Raw genomic sequence first — 27,099 nt, 5'->3', positions numbered from 1 at the left:
TAGATACTGTAACTATACATTGGTGATAGGTCTGTACTATCACAAGAAACCATTCTGCCATTCACAGATTGAATCTTCTGCATCTATGAATACAAGCTATGTAAAGCAATTTTAATGAAGGAGGTGATAGAAAGAGGAATGTAGACATTTTTTACATACAGAGAAAGCTTTTCCTTGTCTGAATGATATCATGTGAATAGTATTAAATAGGTCTGAAAGCAATTGCCAACGATTTTGTATGAAGAAAAACTTCAATCTATTTTTATTAAACATGTTTTCTTAGTTTGCTGATTTTGTTGTATTCATTCCTAAATTAATAACATTGCTTAATTCTTTTTATAAAAATTCATTTGTTTTATTTAAGTTGACTCGTTGTTAATTTCAAACACTTCCAGACAAGGCTTTGAAATTCATTCCTATGATTGTCTTGGGGAAGCTGCTTAGGAGAAGTTTAATCAGGTTGATACATTATCCACGATATTGGAGGTGTACAAGCTATTTCAGCTATTCACAGTTGTCTCCCGTACAAATTCTATTCCATGGTGATGACATAATGCAGACGACGTGTTCAGTGCCATGACTTTTATTTCTGAATCCCAAAATACTAAGGAAATGTGATTCTGCAAATATTTTTGTTCTTTATTTTAGTGGTGGATGGAGGCAGCAATTTTTGTTTCTGTTTGGAGGCTAGACGATGGAATGATTTGTGTATAGGGTCAGAATGATTGTACCAATACAAGTTAATCATGGTGGCTTAAAAATTTGATTTTGTGGTGCTATATATTGTGGCATTACATGATTGAATTTGGACCGTGGACAAAGCAAAACATAATAGCAATAATTTCTTGATTATTTGGTGTCACTCTGAAAACTCCACTGACATTATTTGCCAATGCAAGTTGCACTAGTGAATTTATCACAACATTAGCATCAAATGCATATATGGCGAGCTCTCCACTGGCCACCGTGACAGAGGTGCACCAAAGAAAAGGTACAAGGACTGCCTAAAGAAATCTCTTGGTGCCTGCCACATTGACCTCCGCCAGTGGGCTGATATCGCCTCCAACCGTACATCTTGGCGCCTCACAGTTTGGCGGGCAGCAACCTCCTTTGAAGAAGACCGCAGAGCCCACCTCACTGACAAAAGGCAAAGGAGGAAAAACCCAACACCCAACCCCAACCAACCAATTTTCCCTTGCAACCGCTGCAATCGTGTCTGCCTGTCCCGCATCGGACTTGTCAGCCACAAACGAGCCTGCAGCTGACGTGGACTTTTTACCCCCTCCATAAATCTTCGTCCGCAAAGCCAAGCCAAAGAAGCATCAAATGCACATTATTTCATGAACAGTTTTTCAGGGTTGGGGGGGGGTGTTGGGGAATTAGACTCATGATCCAGAAGCAACCATCATTAGTCACTGCTGAGGCCTCACTGACACAAGTCCCACAATTAGCTTCTGAGCTTGGTTCCTTGTCCCTATTATAATATTGGGAATATTGTGTGCAGATCTGGCTGCCACACTACAGGAATTACATTGGGACTTTAGAGAGGGTTCACAAGGATGTTGCTTCAATTTGAACAAGTTAGCTACAAGGAGACTTTGGATAAATTTGGATTGTTTTTCTAGAGCAGTCTTTCTCAACCATTTTTTTTTAGCCATTGTCTCCTTTGGACTGCTCAAAGTTTACAGGCCCCCTTCTCTGGAAAGCAGTAATTTAGTTGGTTTCTTCTGTACTTCCCTCCTACTGACTACATAAAAATATGAAAAAATATTTTATGATTTCAGTCCATGGCCCCCTTAAATGTACTGTGGCCCACAGAGAGGCTGTACAATCCCTGTTGAGGATGGTGGTCTAGAGCATCAAAGGTTGAGGGGCAACCTGATAAAAGGTTTTTGAATTTTGGGAGGCATAGATGGGGTAATTGTTTGCCAGTTTTTTTTTTTAACCATGGTGGAATTTTCACTTTAAGGTGAGAGGGGGAAAGTTTGAAGGAAATGTGAGGAGCATATTTTAACATGAGGGTGCAAGGTGCCCAGAAGCAGGAGGGATAGCAACATTTAGACAGGCACATGAGCAAGCAGGGAATGCAAGGTCATTTAGCACCTGTGCAGGCAGATGGGATTAATTTAAATTCAATCATGACTGGCCCGAACATCATAGGCTGATGAACCTGTTCCTGTGCTATACTGTTCCATGTTCTGTATTGTAGGCCTAGGCCTCAAAATGCTGACATCTAAATGCCCCTGGCTCTTCCCATAACTTGAGACCATTAAAATATAAGAGCAGAAATATACTGTTCCATGTTCTATATTGTAGGCCTAGGCCTCAAAATGCTGACATCTAAATGCCCCTGGCTCTTCCCATAACTTGAGACCATTAAAGCATAGGAGCAGAAATAGGCTATTCAGCCCATCAAGTCCACCCCACCATTTAATCATGAGCGAGCTGATCCATTTTCCCACCCAGCCCCACTGCCAGGCCTCTCCCCATAACTAATGCCCTGACTAATCAGGAATCTATCCAATCCTGAAAATTCTATTCCTGCAGTTTTATCTTTATTAGCCCAATTTAGTAATTTTTCGGGATATAAACTGAATTTAAATAAAAGTGAATTATTCCCTTTTAATGGATGGGTCCCTATTTATGATAGTTTACCTTTTAAAATAGCTAGAGACCATTTTATATATTTAGGGATTAAGATTACTAAAAAACATAAAGATTTGTTTAGGACTAATTTTTTCCCTCTATTGGACCTGATCGGCAGTTTACTTACCAATTGGTCACCATTATCCCTATCCATGATAGGCCGAATTAATGCTATTAAGATGATGATCTTACCTAAATTTTTATATATATTCCAAGCTATACCTATTTTTGTTCCTAAATCTTTTTTTGATAAGGTCGATTCTAAATTGTCCTCGTATATCTGGCAAAACAAGAATCCTAGATTGGGGAAAAAATATTTACAGAAATCTAAACTAGAGGGAGGGTTGGCATTACCCAACTTTAGAATTTATTACTGGGCAATTAATATTAGTTACTTAAGGTATTGGTTGAATTATTCAGAATTATCTCTAAATCCCCATTGGGTAAATTTAGAAATTAAACCGATACAAAATTTTTCAATTAGCTCTATTTTGGGAGCTGCTCTCCCTTTTACTCTTACTAAATTATATAAACAAATTGATAATCCAATGGCTAAACATACACTACGTATATGGTTTCAATTCCGGAGATTTTTTGGCCTAAGTCATTTTATCTTGGAAACTCCTATTGTACTAAATTTCCTTTTTCATCCCTCTCTAATTGATCAAGCTTATTTACTCTGGAAAGTTAAAGGTATACATGCTTTTCGGATTTATTCTTGGATAACTCTTTCATGTCATTTGAACAATTATCCATGAAATATGATTTACCTCGATCTCATTTCTTTCGATATTTGCAGATTAGGAGTTTCTTAGTTTCGACTTTACCCTCTTTTCCTAATCGGGAGACTACGACTGTTTTAGAGGATATATTATATTCAAAATTCCCTCCAAAAGGTGTGATATCTAAATTATATAATATAATTACAAAAATAAATTCTGGGACTTTTGAAAAGTTTAAAAATTATTGGGAAAGAGAACTCAACCTTCATATTTCTAATGAAAATTGGAATAAAATTCTGCGACTGGTAAACTCTTCTTCTCTATGTGCAAAACATTCACTAATACAGTTTAAAGTTGCTCATATGTCTAAAGATAAACTCCATCGCTTTTATTCTCATATCGATCCTATATGTGATAAATGTCAATTGGAAATAGCTTCCCTTACACATATGTTTTGGTCCTGTCCCTCTTTACAGAATTATTGGAAGGAAATTTTTTCCATTATATCTACTGTTTTGAATATTGATTTACAACCACATCCCATTACTGCAATTTTTGGATTACCTATGATAGATTTGACTTATTTATCTCTTCCTGCGGATCGTATGATTGCTTTTCTTACACTAATGGCTAGAAGATCTATACTATTAAATTGGAAAGAGGTAAATCCTCCCACTGTTTTCCAATGGTTTACCCAAACTATACTATGTTTAAATTTAGAGAAAATTAGAAACTCTGTCTATGAATCCCCTTCTAAGTTTGAGTTAACCTGGCGACCATTTATTCAATATTTTCATTTGTGGTGAGTTGATCTGGCTCTGTTTTCTTTCTATGATTATGTATGATAATTGGGCTGTAAGATGAGATCGGAGTGATCGGCGTGGTTTAGCTATATCTGTAGGTTTTTTTAAAGTTTTTTTTAAATTCAGATTTGTTTTTTCTTCTTTTTTGGGTTTTTTTTTCTCTTTTTTCATATATTGTTATTAATTATATCTTTTTTTTAGAGATAGTTCACACCCTAAACTGATTAAAAAAAATTTTTTTAATGATATATTTTTATTCTGTAATATTATTGTTTAATATCTCTGTATTAATTCATTGCTTACTATGTATTTTTTTTTATCTCTTTGAACTGTATGTGTTTATAAATTATAATAATAATAAAAAGATTGAAAAAGAAAGAAAGGAGTCTATCAATGTCTGTCTTAAATACACCCAATAATCTAGTCTCCACAACCACCTGTGCCAACAAATTCCACAGATTTACCACCCTCTGGCAAAAGAAATTCTTCCGCATCTTTGTTCTAAGCAGATGCCATTCAATCCTGTGCCCTCTTGTTTGAGGCTCTCCCACCATGGGAAACACCTTTCTACATATATTCTGTCCATGCCTTTCAATATTCAAAATGTTTCAATGAAATTCCCCATCATTCTCCTAAATTCTAACTAGTACAGCCAAAAAGCTGTCAAACGCCCCTCATTTTATAACCCTTACATTCCTGGAATCAAGTTTACCTTGAGTGTCTCCTGCATGAAGACTCCCAGGTCCTTTTGCATCTGAGTGTTTTCATTTTTTTTTCCCCATTTAGAAAATAGTCTGCCCATTTTTTCTACCAGAGTACATGACTGTATAAGTTCCATTATTGTATTTAATTTGCCACTTCTCTGTCCGTCCTTCTAATTTGTGAAAGTCATTCTGCAGCCTCAATGTTTCCTCAGCACTACCTGCTCCTCCATCTACCATCTGCAAACTTAACCACAAAGCCATTCTAAATCATTAATATACAACATTTTAAAAAGTGACCACAACACCAACCCCTGTGGAACACAATTAGCAACTGGCAGCCAACCAGAATATGATCCCTGTATTCAGATTCTCTGCTTCCTACCAATCAACCAATGCTCTACCCCTGTGTGGTATGTTTCCTACAATACCATGTGCTCTTATTTTGTTAAGAAGCCGCATGTGTGGCACCTGTTAAAGGCACAACACCCATTTCATCTCCTTTATCTAGCCTGCTTGTCACTTCTTCAAAGAATTCCAGTAGGTATGTCAAGCAAGATTTTCCTTTAAGCATATGACAAGATAGGCTTTGGCCTATCTTGACAATTGACTCCAACATCTTCCCAACCATTGACATCAGGCTAACCAGTTGATAATTTCCTTTCTGATGCCTCCCTCCATATTTGAATAGGGTGACATTTGTGATTTTCATTCTTCCGGGACCATAGCAGATTCTACTGAATCCTGAAAGATCATTATCAATGTCTCCAGAATTTCTACAGATAATTCTTTCAAAAACCTAGGGTGCAATCCATCTGGTCTGGAAGATGTAGCCACATTTAGACCTTTCAACTTTCTGAGTTCCTTCTGCCTTGAAATAGTAACTGCACTCACTTCCCTTCCCTGATATATCTGCCACATTGCTAATGTCTTCCACAGTGATGACTGATGCAAAATACTCATTTAGTTCCACTGCCATCTGCTTGTCTCCCATTATTATTTCTCCAGAATCATTTTCTAGTAATTCTTTACTGACTCTAATCTCTCTTTTACTCTTTATATACTAGAAAAAGCTTTATATACTTGAAGAAGCTTTTTGTATCCTCTTTGATATTATTTGCTAGCCTAGTTTCACACTTCATATTTTCACTCCTATGAGTTTTTTTAGTTACCTTCAAGTTTTTTAAAATTTCCCAATCCTCCATCTTCCCATTAATTTTGCTTCCTTCTTTTGTTTTCACATTGGCTTTGACTTCCCTTGTGACATTTTTCCATTCAAATTGTACCTCAATTTTGGTAGATAATTGTCTAGCCCCTTCCTCATTTCTTACACAAAAACTCCATTCATTGCTGCTCTGCTGTCTTCTCTACTAGTGCTCCCTCCAATCTACATTGGCCAGTCCCTCTTCCATGCCACTGTAATTCCCTGTACTCCACTGAAATACTAACATTTCTGACTTTAATTTCTCCTTGTTAATCCTCAAATTAAACTCACTAATATTGTGATTACAGCCCCCTAATGGTTTTTTTTTTAACTCTAAGCTCTCTAATCACCTCTGGTACATTACACCACACCCAATCCTAGTGGGCTCAACACTCTCTACTCTAAAAGCCATCTCATAGACATTTGTCCTGGGTAAACTTGTACCTCTCACTTTGTTCATTTTAGATTGGTCACAGTGTTTGAGCTACCGAAAGAAAATAGACACACACACCGAGAGCAGTTCAGTTTATACAAATGTTTATTACAAATTCAAAAGCTGATTTCAAACTACAATATGCTAGCCCTTCCCAACTATATTTATCAACGCCTGGATTGGTCCCAACTGCCGAAGCGAGGCAACGACTGCACACTTGTAGTAGATTGTCGGGGCGCCAGTAGCAGCTTCTCCACCTCCCCCCGACTGGGACGTTGGCTGGACTCTAGAAGTTCTTCTTCTTGCTGAGAGATGTTGCCACCTCTTGGAGAGTCTCAAACTTCAGCAGCGGGACCATGACTTATATTACCCAAAAACTGCTTACCCAAGCACCTATTCCCAGCACAGTAAGAAAGATAAGCGAGCAAGCTAGCATGCTTAGGCTTCTATCGAATAACATAATTTTCAGATTATCACTTTGAATACAATGGTTTATTTTGCATCAAGGCTAGGCCTCTGACAGTCTGTGACCAAAACTAGCAGGAAGATTAAATGTTCTTGGTACACAGATGTCCTTTCGTCAGATAACTGCATCTCTGGCCCATCGGTGGAATTTAGCTTATGTCTGCTGATTCTAAAAAAACAAGCAGGTTCTCAGCCTTGCAGAAGCAAAGGCTGCAAAAGTAAAAAACATGATTTAAATCTTCCATTACAACATTCTAGAAATTAAAATGGCTGGCAACCGGGAGTTCCAGTTTCTTCCCAAGGACAGAGAGCCTCTTTGCAATTTAGTCCTGACAATGGTTCCCGAGAGAAAATGTTGACTAACTGTTTCTCTCCATGAATGCTGCCTGATTGAGTCCCTTCCACTTTTATTTATTCACTATAACTTTCACATCAATGTTTACTGGTGTATCTGTGTTTAAAAGTTTTGCAAGTAAGCTTGGTTGAGTTGGTATTTGTATTAACCTAGATTTCATGTTCTCACTGTAGCTGTTGTTTATAATGAGTAAACCCTTATTTATCATTTTGCAACAAACAACCCGAACTTTGCAGACACTTGCTTTTTTAAAAAATTTTCATTTGTGTAATTTAGTAGATCCCACAGTAACAGGCCATTTTAGTCCATGAGTCCGTGCCACCCAATTTGCACCCAAATAACCTACACCCCCAGTACGTTTCGAACAGTGGGAGGAAACTAGAATTCCAGGGAAAAATCACACAGACGTGGAGAGAACATACAAACTCCTTACAGACAGCACGGGATTCAAATCCCAGTCCCGATCACTGGTTCTGTAAAGGCGTTGTGCTAGCCGCTACGCCAACCTTGCTGCCCTGTAAAAGTATTCCAGAGAAACACACCAACACTCATTTTTATTGCTATTTGGTTGGGCTAATTCCTTAGTATAATTGTCATTCATTCCTCATTTCAGTGAACAGAGCATCTGCCAAGCACGTGCTTCGGTTATGGTCTATGATGATTCAAGCAAAAAATGGATTCCAGCGAGACCTGGACAACAAGGATTCAGCAGAGTTAATATCTATCACAACACCTCCAATAACACCTTCAGAGTTGTCGGAATGAAATTACAGGACCAACAAGTAGGTAGAAATAATTAACTTAGTCTACACAGTCACTTTTTAGATTGTTGACTCAATCAAATTTGCAACAATCCTGAATGTATTCTTAATTAAGAACATTTCTCTAGAAAGTAGGTCCACTTGCTAATTTTCTTTATGCTTACTTTTCACAAGAGCTACTGTGTGCCTGTTAATTGTGCTGGAAGCCATTTCCAGGCAAAATAGTGTATGTTCTGAGAATATTTGGAGGAATTTCTGGTACTAATTTCAACAATGTCTTCTGTTTGTTGTATATAGCAAGGACATCTCAAAACACAATGGGAAGCCTTCACGTTCTCATATCACATTGTCATTATATTGAAGGCCTATTTGCCACTGCATTCCCTTTTAAATATGCATGTAGTTCCTCACTAATATTCTGTATAAATAAGCTCTATGCTTATTAATTGAAAAGAGCAATTCTTCATTTAATGTACATTTTTAAACAAGAAACTATACTTTCCCTGTATAAGTATCAACATAAAACTGAACAGTATTTAGGCTTGTGGGCTGGCAAAGATCATTGGAAAGTTGCCATTTTATTTATGTTTGCATTTGAATAGCATGTTTATCTGAAAATATTTGCTAAAATGTTTATTATTGAAGTATTCTAGAAACAACCATCAACAAATTATCCAGTTGATTAGACAACTTCACAAGTTTAATAGACTGTTTCACTTATGGGCAAGGAGACATTTCTTATGTTTTCCTTAAAATTATTCTGAAAATTATGCAGTAGATTCGAAGTAAAAATAAAGTGAGAAGCTGCTATTGCATCAGAAATAATTGAAGGTGCCATTAATCACTGCAATTTCTATGGATGTAAATTGGGGGCCATTAGGTGTAAGCAGAATATATGGAATTCAAATCCAGAAAGAATTGTTTGTAGGTTTTTCAAAGCACTGCTTGTTGAAATTGAAGTAATTTTAACACTTTAGGAACGTTTCTGTAATAATCATACAAAGCTGCCATTGAACCAGGACTGAACATTATTGGAGCTGTATTCAAACATAATATGAGATAACCTTTCTTTACTCAATGACCTTTTATGTGCCAATCACACTGTGAGAAACACAAATATTGCAGATACTAGAATTTTGAACAAACAATGAGGTGTTAAAGGAGGGGGTAGCCATGGACACACACAATTGTCCCAGCTGTGTCCGCCTTTTTGTTGGGTATGTCCAAGCTTACTGGGTAACATTCCCCAACTCTTCCTCTGCTACATTGGTGCTATCTCTTGCACATGTAGAGAACTCTCCCTCTACCTGTCTCTCCACCTCTCCCACCATCTGTCCACCCCCATCACATTTCAACAGCTTGATATAGTTTTTATCACCTCATCCTTCTTTAGTCTCAATGAAGGGGAGAATATTGCTAGAGATAGTCCAAGCTTATCTTTGCCCCTCATGATTCTTTAAGGTCCCCCCTCAGCCTCCTATGCTCCAAGGAGAAACATCCCAGTTTATCAGGTCTCTTCTGAAAAACTAACCCTAGTAACATTCTTGTGCATCTCTTCAGCATCATTTACAACTTAATATCTTCCCATAAGATGGGTGATCAGAACCATGAATAACACTCCAAGAGTGGTCTCATCAACATTTTGCATATCTGTAATATGCAATGCCTTGAACTATGAAGGCAAGAATGCCAAACACCTTCTTCTCCATCCTACCTGCCTGTATCACCACTTTTAGGTTAAGGTTAAGTCAAGTTCATTGTTATCTGATTGCACAAGTACAACCTGACAAAACAGTGTTCTCTGATCCTTGGTGCAAAACACGCAGCCAGACATAACACACATTTAGAGAAGCAATATGTATGCAGGACAAGTATTGATATATAAAAATAAATAAATACTGTTTCACGAATATGAAAGTCTCAGATGGTTAGTGTGAGCAGTTCCTTTGTCGTTCAGCATTCTCACTGTTTGTAGGAAGAAGCTGTTCTCAATCTGGTGGTGCTGGCTCTGATACACCTGTTTCTCTTTCCCAAAGGGAGCAGCTGAAAAATTCTGTGTCCAGGGTGGAAGGGGTCTTCGAAATCTGCCATTTCTTGGCCCACTTTCTTAGTTCATCTAGATCCTTTTGTAATCTCAGATAACCTTCTTCATTGTTCAATATTAATTTCTTTGTTGATAAAATAAGAAATAAATGTTACCCTGAAGCAAAATTTTGCACAAAAATCCATAAATTAAAACAGCCAACTAAGGTTCGCCAATATTGTACACCATTTCCTGGTTCAGGGAACATCACACTCAAAATATGTTCAAAATTCAGATTTATTGACAGAATACATACTTGACATCCCTGAGATTCTTTGTCCTGCAGACCAGGTAGAATTTCTACTTATTGATGGTGCACAATATTGTACTCAAGAGAAGATAAACATACAAAAGAGAGAAATGTAACAAAAAATATAAATAAACTGACTATGTAAAACAGAAAAAAAATTAGTAATAAAGAATGTGCAAGTAAGAGTCCTTAAATGAATCTCTGAGTTTGTTGTTTAGGAATCTAATGGTGGAGGAGTACCAGCTGTTCCTGAACAGTATGAGTCTTGTGGCACCTATATCTCTTTCTTAATGGCAGCAGTAAGAACAGAGCATGGGTGGTGTAGATCTACAACATCAATGTTCCATGTAGATTTTCTTGATGGTGAGGAGAGTTTTCCTGTGATATACTGGCCTGTGTCCATTACCTTTTGCAGCACTTTCTGCTCAGAGATATTGGTACATCCATACCAGTCCATGATGTAGCTGGTTAGCACAATCTCCACTACACATCTGTAGAAGTTTGCAAAAGTTTTCAATGTCATACCAAACCTCCACAAACTCGTGAGGAAGTAGTACTGATGTGCTTTCTTCACAATTACATTAAGATGTTGGGTCCAAGAAAGGTCATCCGAGATAGTGGCTCCCAAGAAATCAAATTTGCTCATCTTCTCTACCACTGATTCCCCCTATGATCACTGGATTGTAAACCTCTGGTTTCCCCTTCCAAAAGTGCACAATCAGCTCCTTGGTTTTGGTGACATTGAGTGCCAGTTGTTAGTGCACCAATCAGCCATGTTTTCAATCTCCCTCCTGTACACTGATTCAATACCTCTTTTTGTACAGCCCTCCTAGCCTGTAACATTGGTAAGCAATGTAAAATATCTTTCAAAAAGCATAACAAAATGATAGAAGAAAATATTTAAACACTGAAAAAGCTAAAATGTTGCCTGGTAGTTATTTGCTTGAATCCTAAGGTGTCAAGCTGAAAATATATTTCAGAGCTTTTGCTATGAGATTCTCAGGTTTTCATAGATGATTAACATAATGAGCTATGAGATAAAAAGGCACATTAATTTAATCATGCAATATTTTTTGAAGTGTTCAGAGTAGTAGCAAAACTATTTGCACATTAAACAAATTCCTATTTTGTTTATGGTAGCATAAGAGTTCTACTACTGTAATAATTACTAGGAGGCTTGCAAGTTGATGTGGAGACTTGAGTTAAAATCCCACTGTAGTATTAAAGAATTTAAATTCAGTCAATCAAATGAAATAATACATTAGTGTCAGTAAATAGTGACTGTGAAAGTACTAAACTCACAGGATCCAGGGAAGGAAATCTACTGAACTTATCCAGTCTTGCCTAAAAATGTGATTCCAATTCTGAACAATATCCTCTTTCCTTATTCCTTGAAGAAGGGCTCAGCCCTGAAATGTCAGCACTATATCTTTATCTCCTATGGATGCTGCAAGATCAGCTGAGTTCCTCCAGCATTTCGGTGTGTTTTTACTACAATCACAGCATCTGCAAACTTTTGTGTTTCACTCTGAACAATATGGTTGACCTGTATCAGTCCTCTTAAATATCCCAGCAAACCATTTAGTTCACTGGTGTTTTCACACAGACAGTAATTGTTGAGCTTGCCATTTAATAAGTTATCCTCCAATTAAACTGTTAAAACCGAGAACAAATCCATGTTTCACGTTTACAAGTAAATAGAAAATAAGAACCATTACATATGTTGTAAATGTGAACAAATGACATAATGCTGGAAACATAGCAGGTCAAATTGTCATATGCGGATGGGGGAACAATTAACATCTGTCAGAACTGGGAAAGAGAGATCAAATTAGTTTTAAGATGCAGAGAAGGTGTGGAGGGATAGAAAAGGCAAATGGAATATCTCTGAAAAAGGTATAGCCAGGTTGCTAAGGGGATAAGCAGATCAAGAGGTTGTAAAGTATTTGGTCCATTGGCTTGCTGATGGGAAAGATGGGTGAAGGAATCTGACTGAACTCTGTCCTTGCTCGGACTGGGTGGAGAGGGAGGTGAGAGCAGAGGTGAAGGAAAAAGATGAGATGCTCTTTTGAGAGATCTGTCACCTTTTATGTTGGATAAGCTATGGTTAAGGAAGCCTTGGTATTAGAGCAGATATGATGGAGAAAGAACATGGAAGCAGAGTAGGAATATGTTCTGTCAAAATAACTTGGGAACTGTGGGTTTGTAATGGAGATTGGTGGAAAATCTATCTGATGAGGCAGACAGAGAAACCCAGCAATTGAAGAGTTGCAACTGCCAATTTCCACCCTGTGCTCACTTTCACTCAGATTATTTCTGACTCCTCATTTTCTCTTTTATTGAATTGCTTTGTTGTGTCAAACCTGTACCTACCAGTATTATAACCATTTTATATTTAACTTTTTGCTGTGCTAATACTAATCACAAAATAGTAGATATAATTCAAGAAGCCAAGTTGAAGGCATCTTAATAACGAATATATTGTCATAATGTAACCAATTTCAAATGAGTCCTAACCTTTTTTCTTTTTTTAAATATAGCCTGAACTATATGTTGTGAAACTAGTGTATGAAAGTTCTGTCATTTAATTGTATTTAAATATGCAGTTCTGCTTTTAATTAATTTTGTTTTAATAGCACTTTGGACTGCAGTTGAAACATGAAACTGATTTATCAAAAATCTTATGGAAGTATTATTCCATCATAGAATTTAAAGTATAAAAATTTCATGAGCTTCCCCAGTGAAATTTTTATCTGGGAGTTTTGACAGATATCAATATTATTTAACTTTTAATTTGACAACTTTCAAAACCTACAGTGAGTAGCATTGTACTGATGGGTACAGGTCTAGAAAGGTGAGTGGACCAGTATCGGAGCAGCCTAGCCCAGCTAAGCAGAAAATCTCTGTTTTTGTGAGTGGACTACAATTCTGCTGGTGTCCAGGATAAATCGCGCCACCCACTGGCTACCTATTGCATTGCTGATTTGCCAGCATGCTGTTCCATGCACAATTTCTCCTTTGTTGTTTTATACCTTGAATAATTTTTTCCCTCCAATACAGACTCAAAAACATTAATGATTAATTATATCTGGGACTAAAATTGAACAAGGACATAGATCTGGACTTGGGGACCAGAACATCAGACCAGACCCTATATGGTCCCAGATCTCTGGTCCTTGAGTATCAAACTGCACTATCCCTGTTCCTGGGCCCATTCAGATTGTGTAGACCTGAGGTCCTGTATTTGGTGGATCCCCAATCCCAGACTCTGTATTGATTAGACCCTAATAACTAGGTAGGCAACGAGGGGAGATTCATACAGTCTCCAGTTGCAACATCGCAGCATTCCTCTCAGTTTCCACTTGCTTCCCCTATTTTTAAGAGATGGTGCTGTCCTGAGTATTCTTGGCCAGTCTACAGTGGAACTGTTGGCATGACAAATGTCCAAGCAGGATAGGGGCAGAGCTGTGCTGACATGAATCACAAAAGGTTGACTTGAAGGTGCAGCAGGCTATCAAGAAGACAAATGGAATGTTGGCCTTCATTGCAAGAGGGATTGAATTTATGAGCAGGGAGGTAATGCTGCAACTGTACAAGATACTATTGCAACCATATCTGGAGTACTGCGTACAGTTCTGGCCTCCTTACTTGAGGAGGTGCAGAGAAGATTTACCAATTTGATTCTAGAGATGAGTGGGTTCACCTATGAGGAGAAACTGTCTTTTGTTTTAAATTTAGACATATAGCATGGTAAAGGCCATTTCGGCCAATGAGTCCATGCTGCCCATTTACACCTGTTACGGGTCCACAGGGCCCCAAAACCCAGCAGCAATAGATATTCACCATGACAAAGGATTACTTAAACAAAAGTTGCTTTTAATTATCTTTGAACATGAAAATAGCATCAAACTTTTAACTTATCTCTTTTGACTCACTTAACCTACTTAACCCCCTTCTAATTCTAAGCACACATGTGTGTAATGTGTGTGTAAGTTCAGAAAAGTTCTTTGGTTCACAGTTCAATCTCACTGGTTGCAGGCAATTCATATACTGTGCACAGAATTTAACATTAATAAAGTTCACCAGGCTTTGGTGTTTAATAGGTAAATGGTTACCACTCAGGAAGGTTCTTGTTGGTTTTCAGAGAGTTTTCTTGTTCCAAGACATCCACAACTGATTCCTTTTTAATCAGCCACTCCAGTGTCTTGCTGTCGAAACTTGCCCCCTTCAGGGTTCTCCAGATGATAGCCTCTTTCTTTCAGGTCACCACAGAGTTCCTTTCTGTTTCTTCAAAACCACACAGCCAGTCCTCTCCTCCTGCATAAACCACAAGGTCTTTGACTAGGCCATCTTCCAAAAGCTTGCCAGCTAGTCCTGTCAAAATCCTAGCTACTATCTGCTGGCTGTAACACTCTGGAACCTCTCTTTCTCTGTCTCCCTCCGACTCCGAGAGCAAAGCCTGTTTTTTCTCCTCTCTGCCTGCAAAGATCACATGACCTTCCAGATAGTAAATTATCTTTTTCCAGACTGCATGTTGTTGCATTTGTTGCCTTCTGCAAACAACACTCCATTATTGAAGTCTGTGAGCACTCTGCAAAAGCTCCTGCAAAAATTCTGTGTTTTAAAGTGTTTGTGTGTGACCTGCTCTAACAAACCTTTCTCAATTTATCTCCTAAAACACATCTATATACTCTGTCACACATCCAATTAACCTACACCTCTAGTATGTTTTGAATGGGGGGAGGAAACTGGAGGTCCCAGAGAAAACCCACACAGATACAGGGAGAATGTACAAACTCCTTAGAGACAGCATGAGATTTGAATCCCGGTCCCAATCGCTGGTGCTGTAAAGGTGATCCGCTAACTGCTACACCAACTGTGCCGCCCTATCATCTGGGACTGTACTTACTGGAATTTAAAGGGGATCTTATAGAAATACATAAAATTATGAAAGGCATGGATAAGATAGAGGTAGGTAAGCTGTTTCCATTGGTGGGGGAGACTAGAACTAGGGGCCATAGCCACAAGATTCAGGGTAGTAGATTTCGGAGGGAGATGAGGAAGAGCTGCTTTTCCCAGAAGGTGGTAAATCTATGGGATTTGCTTGCTGTTCATTAAAGCAGTGGAGCCAACTCCAATGAATATATTTAAGACAAGGTTGGATAGATTTTTACATAATAGGGGATAGATTTTTACATAATAGGGGAATTGAGGGATATGGGGAAAAGGCAGGTAGGTGGAGATGAGCCTATTATCAGATCAGCCATGATCTAATTGAATGGCAGAGCAGGATGGATGGGCCAGACGGCCTCCTCCTGCTCCTATTTATTATGTTCTGATGTGTGCAAAAAAGACCAATCCCCAGGAAAAACCAGGCCATAGAGTTGTAAAACACAACTGTGACTAAGTTCTAGTTGCCCTGCCTGATCTAGAACTACTCAGTTTAAAGGAATAGTCCTCCTAGAGTGGCTCTCAACTGGCTGGGTAAATGTATTGACCAACTAGATTCCTTTGGGCTTCTTCAGCCCAAGGTGATCACTTCCACACCTTTCAAACTTATCAACTTCACCAATACCTTAGCAGCATGAACCTCTGCCATTTATAGTCCTATATCACTTACAATATATGACCTCAGACCAGACACCCTCCAGATCAATGGCACTCACGCATCATCAGTGGCCTTTTCTGGACTACTGACAGTATATTCAGTAACACTAAACTCTTCGATCTTGAGTTTTTACTGTATTTGTCCAAATTAAATGTTTTCTGCATTTGCCAATGAATTTCTATGATTGGCTATCTTATGAGAATATACATTACAGTGAATATTCACTGTAGATTTAACTTTTACTTCAATAACTTTGACATCCTAGTTTAATCTTAACATGTTTTTATTATATGCTAAATATGTATCAGGCTACTTCTGCCACATAAAATATATATGAAAATGTTATCATCCGGTCTTGCTTTTGTATGAGCCATAGATCAATTTATAGCATTCTTGCCTCAGAGTGAAACTCGGGTTTTCAAATACCACTCTAAAGATTAGAGAACAAAAGTATAAGCTGACAGCGCAGTGTGGTCTTGGGATAGTTCTACATGCTCAAAAGTCTTGCCTTTCAAATGAACATTAAACGGTAACCACAAATTTCTTGGAGATGTAAAAGATCCCCTGCTACTACTTGCAAGAAGAAGAATGAGTTATCGCTTCAGTGCTGTCAGTGTTCATCCCTTAAACAATAGTCAAGTAAGAATGCCTAAATGCATCCCTATCCTCTATAATTAGGCATGCCTTAGTACTTATGGCATCTGAATGCTGCTGGCTCTGGGCCTGATGCTTCCCTGGGCTGGATGCAGTGGGTCACACCAAAAGACCCTCGGAGCTGAGCTGGCATTTGTTGATATGTGATGTGATCTGAGGGTCTCAAGTGACAAAATGCTGAGCATATTACCCCAAACTCGGAGAAACGCAGCTACCTTTGCCAGAAGGTGGCAAACCTGAGTTAGAACTTTATCCACTTTCAAAACACGTTTTGAAAGTGGACAAATTTTAGAATTAAATTTAATTGCTAATACTTTAATTGTTTAAAATCAATTTACATTTCTGTATATGTTTAAAAGTATCAATTAAAACTAATGAAAGCATTTTTTTTTTAATTACTAAAAAATAAATTAAACAATTTCGCTCGTAATCCCCAGGGTAAGAATCTCTAAGATAGTGAACGGGTTGTCTAATACCAATGGCAAAAGCTCAGATCCCCCATTATAATGCTGTTAAATCCCAGGCTCTCCCCTCTTGCAAATGAATAGTGCCATATGTGCTACCATCAGTAGCTTAGCATGTCCCAGACTTAAAAAGACTCCACGCAAATCCAAGACTTGTGCGAGAGCATCTGATATCAGAAGTACAATCCAGAATCATTGCAATTTGGCCCTTTATATTGTTGGAATGTTTTCTGGAGGCAGAGTACCAAATGCTAATTTACAGCATATATTGGTTTCCATTGTTGCAGGGTTATTGAAACTAAATAATGCATTACACTTACAGTCAAAAGATGCATGCAATTCTCAAAAATATAATTTGCATTTTGTTTGTAGGTTGTCATAAATTATTCCATTGTCAAGGGACTGAAATACAATCAAGCTACACCTACGTTCCACCAATGGCGTGATGCCCGACAGGTATATGGGTTAAATTTTGCAAGCAAGGAGGAAGCTACAACCTTTTCAAATGCAATGGCATATGTGTTGAATGTGCTGAGCTCGCAAGATGGAGGTATGTACCATTTGCTCTGTTTCACAAAGACCAACAAGTTACTTTGAGTGCCATCTACTGTTGATGTTAACAGCAGAGTTTACAGGAGCTTTGAAACCTTGGCTATTTTTAGCTACCCCAGCATGCTTTCCACATTTGTCATTTTTAGCAGAAGCTCCACTTGGCTGCATTCAGAACAAGCTGTGTATTTAACATTGAAATTATTGAAGGGAAGACATTAAAGATTCAGGCTTTCAGCACATTTGGTCATCTACACACACATTACAGCTGGATTTGTGTTTGATTAGAAAAGTATTTGCATGTCAGCAGTCATCAGATATATTATGAACCAAGCCATCTAGATAGCATCTTAAAACATGATTTTTCTCTTTATTTTTTGTAAAAATATTTCTTGATAAAATTGTCTGTTTGTAGTTTGATTACATCAAATTACACGGAGTTCACGAGTGAGTAAAGAATAATACAAGAGCATAAAGCCCTGCAAAAGGTAGTGGACATCACAGGCAAAACCCTCCGCACCTTTGAGAAAAAAAGGGAACACTGCCATCGAAGTTCAAACCTGAGGGAATAGTGGAGTACAAGAACTGTGCACGTGACTGGATCTATGAAGAGCAGCAGCAATCAATCAAGGATCCACACCACCCAGCACACGCTTTGTTCTCGCTGCTACCATCAGAAAAGGTGCTGCAAGATTCTCACCACCAGGTTAAGGATTAATTGCTACCCCTCCACCATCAGATTCCTCAACAGCAAAGTCAATCAGGGACCCATTTAAGGACTCTTACTTTTGCACTTTATTTTTTTCTCTCTGTATTGCACAGTCACTTTGTTTACAGTTCTTTATTTGCTTACATGTATACTTTGAGTAGTTTTTTTTTGCACTACCAATAAGTGGTAATTCAGCCTCACCCACAGGAAAAAGAAGCTCAAGGTTGTATGTGATGTCATGCATATACTCTGACAATAAATCTGAAATTTGAGTAAAATAATTTACAATAATGGAAAATAACAAAAAAACATTTGATTTTCATTTCCTCAGTAAGCATAAAATTATAGATTCCAAGTGATTTTTGATGTCAGTGTACTTGTGCAGAAAAGAGTTAGTTTTAGAGTTGTCTCGGGGGTTTGTAAAGGCTGCAGTTAACAATAATGTTCAATGGTGATTAATTTAATTTTGGAGGGTAAGTATTTTTAAACACATGAAAAAGTTTCAGAAGCCCGATTTGTATAGGGTGATGTATGATCAATTACACGAAGACTGAAGTTGCCAAAACTGAAGCAAGAGATCGACAGCATCCCTGTGTTGGTCGCTCACACAGGGGGCAGGCTTGTGGCATGACAGCCTTTAGGCGGAATGAAAGGGGAGAAGTCACAGTCAACCAGGAAAGGTCATATTATTTACATAGGACAAATATGTACAATAATGATTTCACCACATTCACTCCCTCTTTTAAAGAAAATCCCAGGGTGTGTGGTGTGGTCAGCTACCCCTTGTAAATTCAATCTGCCCAGGATTTGGAATTGTGACCAGCAAGTCACTGTCCGGGCATCCGTAGTGGTCTCTGTCAGTTTCAGCTGATCCATCCCAGTTGGCCTGGTGGGGGTTCTTGATTGGGCTAGGGAAGTGGGGGTGTTGTGTATTGACTGTCAGATTGGCAGAGGTGATGAGGGTTGGGAAGGTGGCCCCTGGAGATCGGGGGGGGAGGGGTCATACCTGTCAGCTGGTGGGGGGGGGGGGTTCCAGATGCTCCCATATGTGCCAGGTCCCAGATAGATACCATATCCTCACACCTGTCCAAGAATGCCACATGGGCATACTGTGGGTTTGCATGGTGCAGCTGGAACCTCTCAACCAGAAGGTCATACATATGTGTCCTCATGTGCCTATGGAGAAGGACCAGCCCGGGGAACATCAGCCAGGTAGGTAAGGCGATTCCCGATGACAATCTCTTGGGGAATGTAAATGAGCCTTATTGGTGGCTGTACACAGGAGGGACAGGATAGTGTGGAATGCCTCTGGGAGAACCTCTTGCCAGTTGGGGACAGGGAGGCCCATGGTCTTTAAGGCCAGAAGTACTGCCTTCCAGACCGTGCCATTCTCCCACTCCACCTGGCCATTCCCTTTGTGGTTATAGATGGTTGTCCAGCAAGAGGCAATGCCCTTGGATAGCAAATACTGATGCAGCTTATTGCTCATGAAGGCCAAACCCCCATCGCTGAGGACGTAGCAGGAGCATCCAAAAATGGTGAACAGATTGTTCAGAGCCTTTTTGACGAAAGCTGCAGTCATGTCCAGGCAGGGGATGGCAAAAAGGAAACATGAGTACTCATCGATAATGTTGATGAAGTACACATTGCGGTTTATGGGGGGTAGAGGTCCTTTGAAGCGCATACTTATACATTCAAAGGGGTGAGTGGCCTTGATCAGGTGTGTCCGGTCAGGTTGGTAGAAGTGCGGTTTGCATTCCATGCAGACCCAGCAATTTCTGGTCATCATCCTGAATTTTATTGTTGATGGGAAATTTTGAGAATATAACTCTTAAATTATCTTTATCAGATTTTCAATTGAAATTTGTTAAATTAGTTTTGGTAATAGCAAGGAAATGTATTGCTTTTACTTGGAAATCATATGTTTCACTAACACTAAGAAGATGGCATATAGAGATTCAAAGCTGTATTTCAGTAGAAAAAAATACATATAATTTGATGGACAAATATTCTGTATTTTTACAAATTTGAAGTCCATATGCTCGAATAATGGGATTAAAATTATAAATACTTCTCTTAAGTCCTCCAGACCAGTGAAATGACCTAAAATGAGTAAGGATTTTTTATAGAGGAATGTTTTTTTGGGGATCCTTAAGCATCTTCTGAATCAATCCAATTCAATATATAGTCATGTTATATATTTTAGATATAAGGTTTTAGTGGGGTTAGTAAGGGTAGGTTGGGGGGGGGGGGGGAAAGAGGCTAGGAATCAGTTGGGATTTTTAGGGTTTTTTCCTTTTTCTTTTTGTATATAAATCACCATATATTTGTAAGTTCTGTGATATTGTGATTTATGATTTTGTTAATTGTTATAATTGTCAAATATGTGTTAATTTTAAATAAAATATTCCAAAATAAATGAAAGTTCCAAGGTAAACTCTTCATTTTCTGTGTTATTTAGATCTTTGAGAGCCATGGTTCACTCCCATCTGATGGTTAAACTTTGAATAAACTTGTAAGGCACTTATCACACCTCAAAGCTGTGAACTATATTTGTTTGCATTTGATAATCCAACGAGCACTCTTTTTCTTTCCTAATGAAACCACAATACCCATGTAACTTACCACCAGCTCACTCACACTTTCTTTACTAGCCTTCATGATATTTTCTCTCCTCAGCCCACAATATTGTGTTGACCTATATAAATCTATTCCAGTATTAATCTAACCCTTCACAACCTCAGCGCATAACTTTTTCTTGTATCCATGTGCACACCTAAGAGTCTTAATTGTCCCTATTGTACTTGCCTCCACCACCAAGCGCGGCAATAAATTCCAGGCTCTGGCCACTCTCTGTAACCCCTTTTATAGTAGAAAAAAAAATGATTATGAATCACTTTACTTGCCTCCATAAAAGGTCCGAAGGAAGATTGACTGGTCAAACTCGTTTCATCTTCCATGAGCCTGAGGGGTAAATGCAGAGGTGGAGTGAAGTTGCTCCACCTTCTCCATAAAAAGATTGCTGCTGAAAGTGGCTCCAAAGGGGAGGGCTGATGACATCACAATGATGTCATCAGCCTGCGACCCTTGAGTGCAAATGAAAAAAAACACATATGGTTAATAGAGGCTTTTTTAAAAATATTTTTTCCATAAATATACCTATCAACATTTTCTATTTTAAATATATATATATATATAAATAACTTTTTCTAACAAAACAAAACACAACAGCCCCCTCCCCCCCAACCCCACCCCCACCTCCTGCACAGTATAAATCTGTACACCATCAGGTCTTACAGATGGGTTTTAAAAAAAAGAAAGTCTTCATTGGGGCAATCACTTACATTTTTATAATAGTAGCACTTTTTTATTATTTATATTTGGGCCCCTATATAATCCAAATATGGTTGCCATATTTTTATTAAGCACATTGTGATCGATTAATGATGATCTAAACTCACCAGTTGTTATAGTTGAGTTAAGACCATCTGCCTTACTCAACTCTGATGCACATTTTTTAAAAGCACCCACGCTCCTGATGGCCTTTGCGACATTCGGGCTGGAAATGACGATGTCTCTTATGATTGACAGTAAGCCCCAGTATTCCAGTGCTTCCTGTTCTTGCCGACTCAGACATCCTTGAGCCGATTCGTTGTTTAGCATGGTTCATCCCACTACAACATCATATTTGTTCTTTAGATTGTATGTGATTTTTTTTTCCTTAGGTATACAACTGTTCTTCTCTGTCTTCCATTGTGCTATCTGTAGAGGGGAATCAGATTTCCAAGTAACCACAATACACTTCTTAGCCACAGCTAAAGTTATTTTAACAAATAAAATTTAGAATTTAGTTAGTTTGTTACTTATTTCAATAAAATTACCAAAAATAAAGCTCTGGGCCATCCACGAAGGCCACCCCTGTTATCCTTGTTAGTGTTTCAGTAATATCTTTCCAAAAAGGTCTCACCTTCACACACAACCATGTAGCATGTACAAATGTTCTTATTTCTATACCACATCTAAAACACAGATCCAATATTTGCGATTTTGATTTATGTAATATCCGTGATGTGAAGCATAATTAGTGTAGAAAATTTTATTGTTCTACTCCATATCTTGCACTTATAATTGATGTCATGCTATCCAAGCACCAATCAGAACAACATCTTTCCATTATTCCAACTCCTAAATCCGACTCCCATCCCTCTCTCAATTTCTGGTTTTGCACTTTCATTTTGGAGAGCAAAGTACATCTTAGATATAAATTTAGGTATGTTCCCCAGCCAAATCGTTCATTCTATCTCATTCATTTCAGGTGGGGCAAAGTTTGGTCCACACCTTTTTCTTAAGAACAATCTTAAATGGAAAAAGCAAAAGATGCCCCATTAGCTACTCCATTCTTATTTCTTAGTTGTTCAAAAGACAGAAGAGATCCTTCCATCTAACAATCATCAACATATCTTATTCCTTTGTCATACCATGAATTCAGTATTTTGTTACCCAGCTTCTTTAGCAATCGTATATTTTTACACAATGGTGTCCTCAGTGATATTCCTGCTGTTTTCCTGATACATTCATTTATTTCTTGCCATATTCTAATTATGTGTATTAATATAGGATTGTCTGTTTTTTGTTTTTGTTTTTGACTCAACATTTCACTTATAAATAAAGTCCTTCATTGTCTCCTCTTATTGAATTCAGTCCCATCTGAATCCACGAAGTGGGGGGGGGGGGGGGGGGGTGCTGGTTTCTTCAAATAATGATAGTGGAAATCTTGATGTGCTGACAGATCATACTTCTTAAAGTCCGCAAGTCTAAGTCCTCCCAATTTATAGTCCCATGTTAACTTTTCCAGTGCAATTCTTGGTATTTCGTAATTCCATAGGAATTGTCTTAAACAATTATGTAATAATTTAGAGAAATTTGTAGTTAGTACAATAGACAATGATTGAACGAGATACTATAGTCTTGGCATTACCTTCATCTTTATACTATTTACCCTTCCTATTAATGAGATTGGCAGATCTTTCCATTTTTGTATATCTTTTTTTCCTAATAGAGGGGTATAGTTAAGCTTATATAAATTCTGTAAATTATTATCTGCCATTATTTAGTTCCATCCTTCTTCCATTTAAATCTACTATCTTTTAGGTATATTTCATAATCAAAATTTTGCAATGACATTATCTCACTTATAGAAACATAGAAAATAGGTGTAGGAGTAGGCCATTTGGCCCTTCAAACCTACACCGCCATTCATTATGATTATGGCTGATCAGTAACCGGTTCCTGCCTTCTCCCCATACCCCTTAATCCCCTTTGTCACAAAGGCCAAATCTAACCTACACTTAAATAATGACAGGGAACCGGCCTCAACTACTTCCTGTGGCAAAGAATTCCACACATTTACCACTCTCTGAGAGAAGAAGTTTTTCCTCATCTCAGTCCTAAAAAATTTCTCCCTTTTCCTTAAACTATGGCCCATGGTTTCTGGTTTTTCCCAGCAATAGAAACAACCTTCCTGCATCTAGTCTGTCTAAACCCTTAAGAATTTTATACGTTTCTATAAGATCCCCCCTCAATCTTCTAAATTCCAGAGAATACAAGCCTAGTCTATCCAACCTTTCTTCATATGTGAGTCCCTCCATCCTCGCTATCAGCCTAGTGAACCTTCTCTGCACTCCCTCCAAGGCAAAGATATCCTTCCTCAGATAAGGCAACCAAACTGCACGCAGTTCTCCAGGTGTGGTCTCACTAAGGCCCTGTACAGCTGCAGCAGGATCTCCCTACTCCTGGACCCAAATCCTCTCGCTATGAATCCCAACATACCATTCGCCCTCCTCACCACCTGCTGCACCTGCATGCCCACTTTCAATGACTGATGCACAGCAACACCCAAGTCTCGCTGCATCTCCCCTTTTCCTAAACAGATACCATTTAAATAATAATTCTCTTTCCTGTTCTTACCTCCAAAGTGGATAACCTCGCATTTATCCACATTATACTGCATCTGCCACGTCCTGGCCCACTCGCCTAACTTGTCCAAATCACCCTGCACTATCCTAACATCCTCCACACAGCTAACCCTGCCACCCAACTTAGTATCATCTGCAAATTTCGAAATACTGCTATCTATTCCCACATCTAAGTCGTTGATATCGTAAACAACTGCAGTCCCAGCACTGAGCCCTGCGGTACCCCACTAGTCACTGGCTGTCATTCTGAAAAGAACACATTTATTCCTACTCTTTGCTTCCTGTCCCTCAACCAATTCTCTATCCACATTAATACCATACCTCCTATACCATGCTCTTTAAGTTTATATGCTAGTCTTCTGTGCGGAACCTTTCCAAACGCCTTACTAAAGTCCAGATATACCACATCCACTGGTTCTCCCCTATCCACTCTACTGGTTACACCCTCAAAAAACTCTATTAGATTCGTCAGACATGATTTCCCCTTCACAAAACCATGCTGACTCTGTGCGATGATACCACCACTTTCCAAATGTACTGCAATTGCATCTTTAATAACCGATTCTAGCACCTTCCCTACTACCGATGTCAGGCTAACTGGTCTGTAGTTTCCCGATTTCTCTCTCCCTCCCTTCTTAAAGAGTGGGGTTACATTGGCCACCCTCCAATCCTCAGGAACTAATCCAGTATCCAAAGTGATACTGTTTGAAACATTATCACCAACTCATCCACTATTTCCTGGGCTACTTCCTTCATCACTCTTGGATGCAGACTATCTGACCCCAGGGATTTATTTGCCTTTAATCCCTGCAATTTAACTAATACAACTTCTCGACTTACAATTATTTCCCTTAGTCCCTCCGTCACAATAGATCCTCAATCCTCAATAATTTCCTGTAGATTAGTTATGTCTTCCTTGGTGAAGACAGAACTAAAATAGCCATTCAAACAGTGTGCCATACCCTTGTTCCGCATGATCAACTCACCCATTTCTGTCCGCAACTGACCCACATTTTTCTTAACTAACCTCTTTCTCTTAATGTATCTATAAAAGCTTTTACAGTCATTTTTTATGTTCCCTGCCAGCTTCCTCTCATAATCCCTTTTATCTTTCCTAATTAATCCATTTGTCCTCCTCTGCAGAACTCTGAATTTCTCCCAATCATCAGGGATATTATTCTTTTTGGCTAATTTGTAAATTTCTTCTTTGGATTTGACACTCTCTCAGATCTTCCTTGTTAGCTTTCTATTTTTCTTTAAATGTAATTCTCTATTGTACTCATGTTATAAAATTTTAAATAAAGTCTTCAAAAAAAAAGATCTTCCTTGTTAGCCACGGATGCGCTACCCTCCTCGATTTATTCTTCGTACAAACTGGGATGTACATTTTCTGCAATTGCTCCAGACTATCCTTAAATGATTGCCATTGCATTTCTACCATTAGTCCTTTAAGTACCATTTCCCAATCTATTTTAGCCAATTCACATCTCATACCATCAAAGTTACCCCTCTTCAAGTTCAAAATCTTTGTATCCGTATCAACTCTGTCACATTCCATCCTAATGAGGAATTCCACCATATTGTGGTCACTCTTGCCCAAGGGGTTCCTCACAACAAGATTGCTAATTAACCCTTTTTCATTACTCAATACCCAGTCTAGAATGGCTCGTTCCCTCGTTGGTTCCTCAACATGCTGATTTAGAAAACAATCTCGCATACATTCTAAGAAATCCTCTTCAATCTTACCCTTACCAATTTTGTTCACCCAATCTACATGTAGATTAAAGTCACCCATTACAACTGCCGTCCCTTTGTTGCACGCATTACCAATTTCCTTCATAACTCCTTCACTAACCTCACTGCTACTGTTAGGCGGCCTGTACACTACTCCCACTAGTGTCCCATATGGATTCCACATCTTTTACACTGATGTCCTTCCTTTCTATGGCATTCACCTCTTCCCTAACCAATAAGGCTACTCCACCTCCTTTTCCATTCTATCCATCCCTCCTGAATGTTGAGTAACCCTGAATGTTGAGCTTCCAGTCATGTTACCCCTGAAGCCACATCTCTGTGATCCCATATTTATTTTATATTTTGATATTCTTCTATATTTTTCTAATTGTTTAATCCTATCAGTGATTTAGCTGGGTTAGACATATGTAATAGCACATCACCAGCAAATAAATTAATTTTATGTTCTTCCTGCCCAACCTGAAGCCCTTAATATCTGGATCTCCTTTTATAATCTCTGCCAGAGGTTCAATAGCTAGTATAAATAATGCTGGTGTACTCAAGGGAAAAAAATAGATGGCATTTGGTTATTAGTTATGACTTTAGCTTGTGGCTTATGATAAAGAATTTTTATCCAATTTATAAAGTTTCTATCTATACCAATGTTTTATATAAGAAGTACTATTCTAGTCGGTCAAATGCCTTTCCTACATCTAAAAAAATAGTCATGTTTGGATTCAACCTTGATTTTGCCATATGTATTATATTGAATAGTCTACCTGGACTATTTGAAGAATTATTTCCTTTAACAAATCCCACCTCATCTGGATGTATAAATTTTGGTAAATACTCACCCAATCTGTTGCCTGGTGCCTTCATTAGAATTTTATAGTCTGCATTCAGAAGTGATATTGGTCTGTATGATGGGGTTTTTAATGGGTCTCTACCTTTCTTCGGTAGCACTGTAATTATAGCAATTGAAA

The 27,099-nt window shown here is 38.4% G+C and overlaps 1 protein-coding gene across 4 annotated transcripts in view; it reads left to right on the top strand.

Moving 5' to 3' along the window:
* Window positions 1-27,099, top strand: part of LOC138753443 (ena/VASP-like protein) — a 161,120-nt gene that overhangs the window by 90,668 nt on the left and 43,353 nt on the right. For all 4 annotated transcript variants that reach the window (XM_069916444.1, XM_069916447.1, XM_069916446.1 and 1 more), the window contains 2 exons: window positions 7,943-8,111; window positions 17,522-17,699. In XM_069916444.1, coding sequence (XP_069772545.1) covers window positions 7,943-8,111; window positions 17,522-17,699 — 347 coding nt within the window. The remainder of the gene's footprint in view (window positions 1-7,942; window positions 8,112-17,521; window positions 17,700-27,099) is intronic.

The sequence above is a fragment of the Narcine bancroftii genome, chromosome 2 (assembly GCF_036971445.1).
Source record: "Narcine bancroftii isolate sNarBan1 chromosome 2, sNarBan1.hap1, whole genome shotgun sequence".
In the NCBI taxonomy this organism is placed as follows: domain Eukaryota; kingdom Metazoa; phylum Chordata; class Chondrichthyes; order Torpediniformes; family Narcinidae; genus Narcine; species Narcine bancroftii.
Note: the sequence above shows the minus strand (reverse complement) of the source record. Positions and strands in the feature narration are given on the sequence as shown.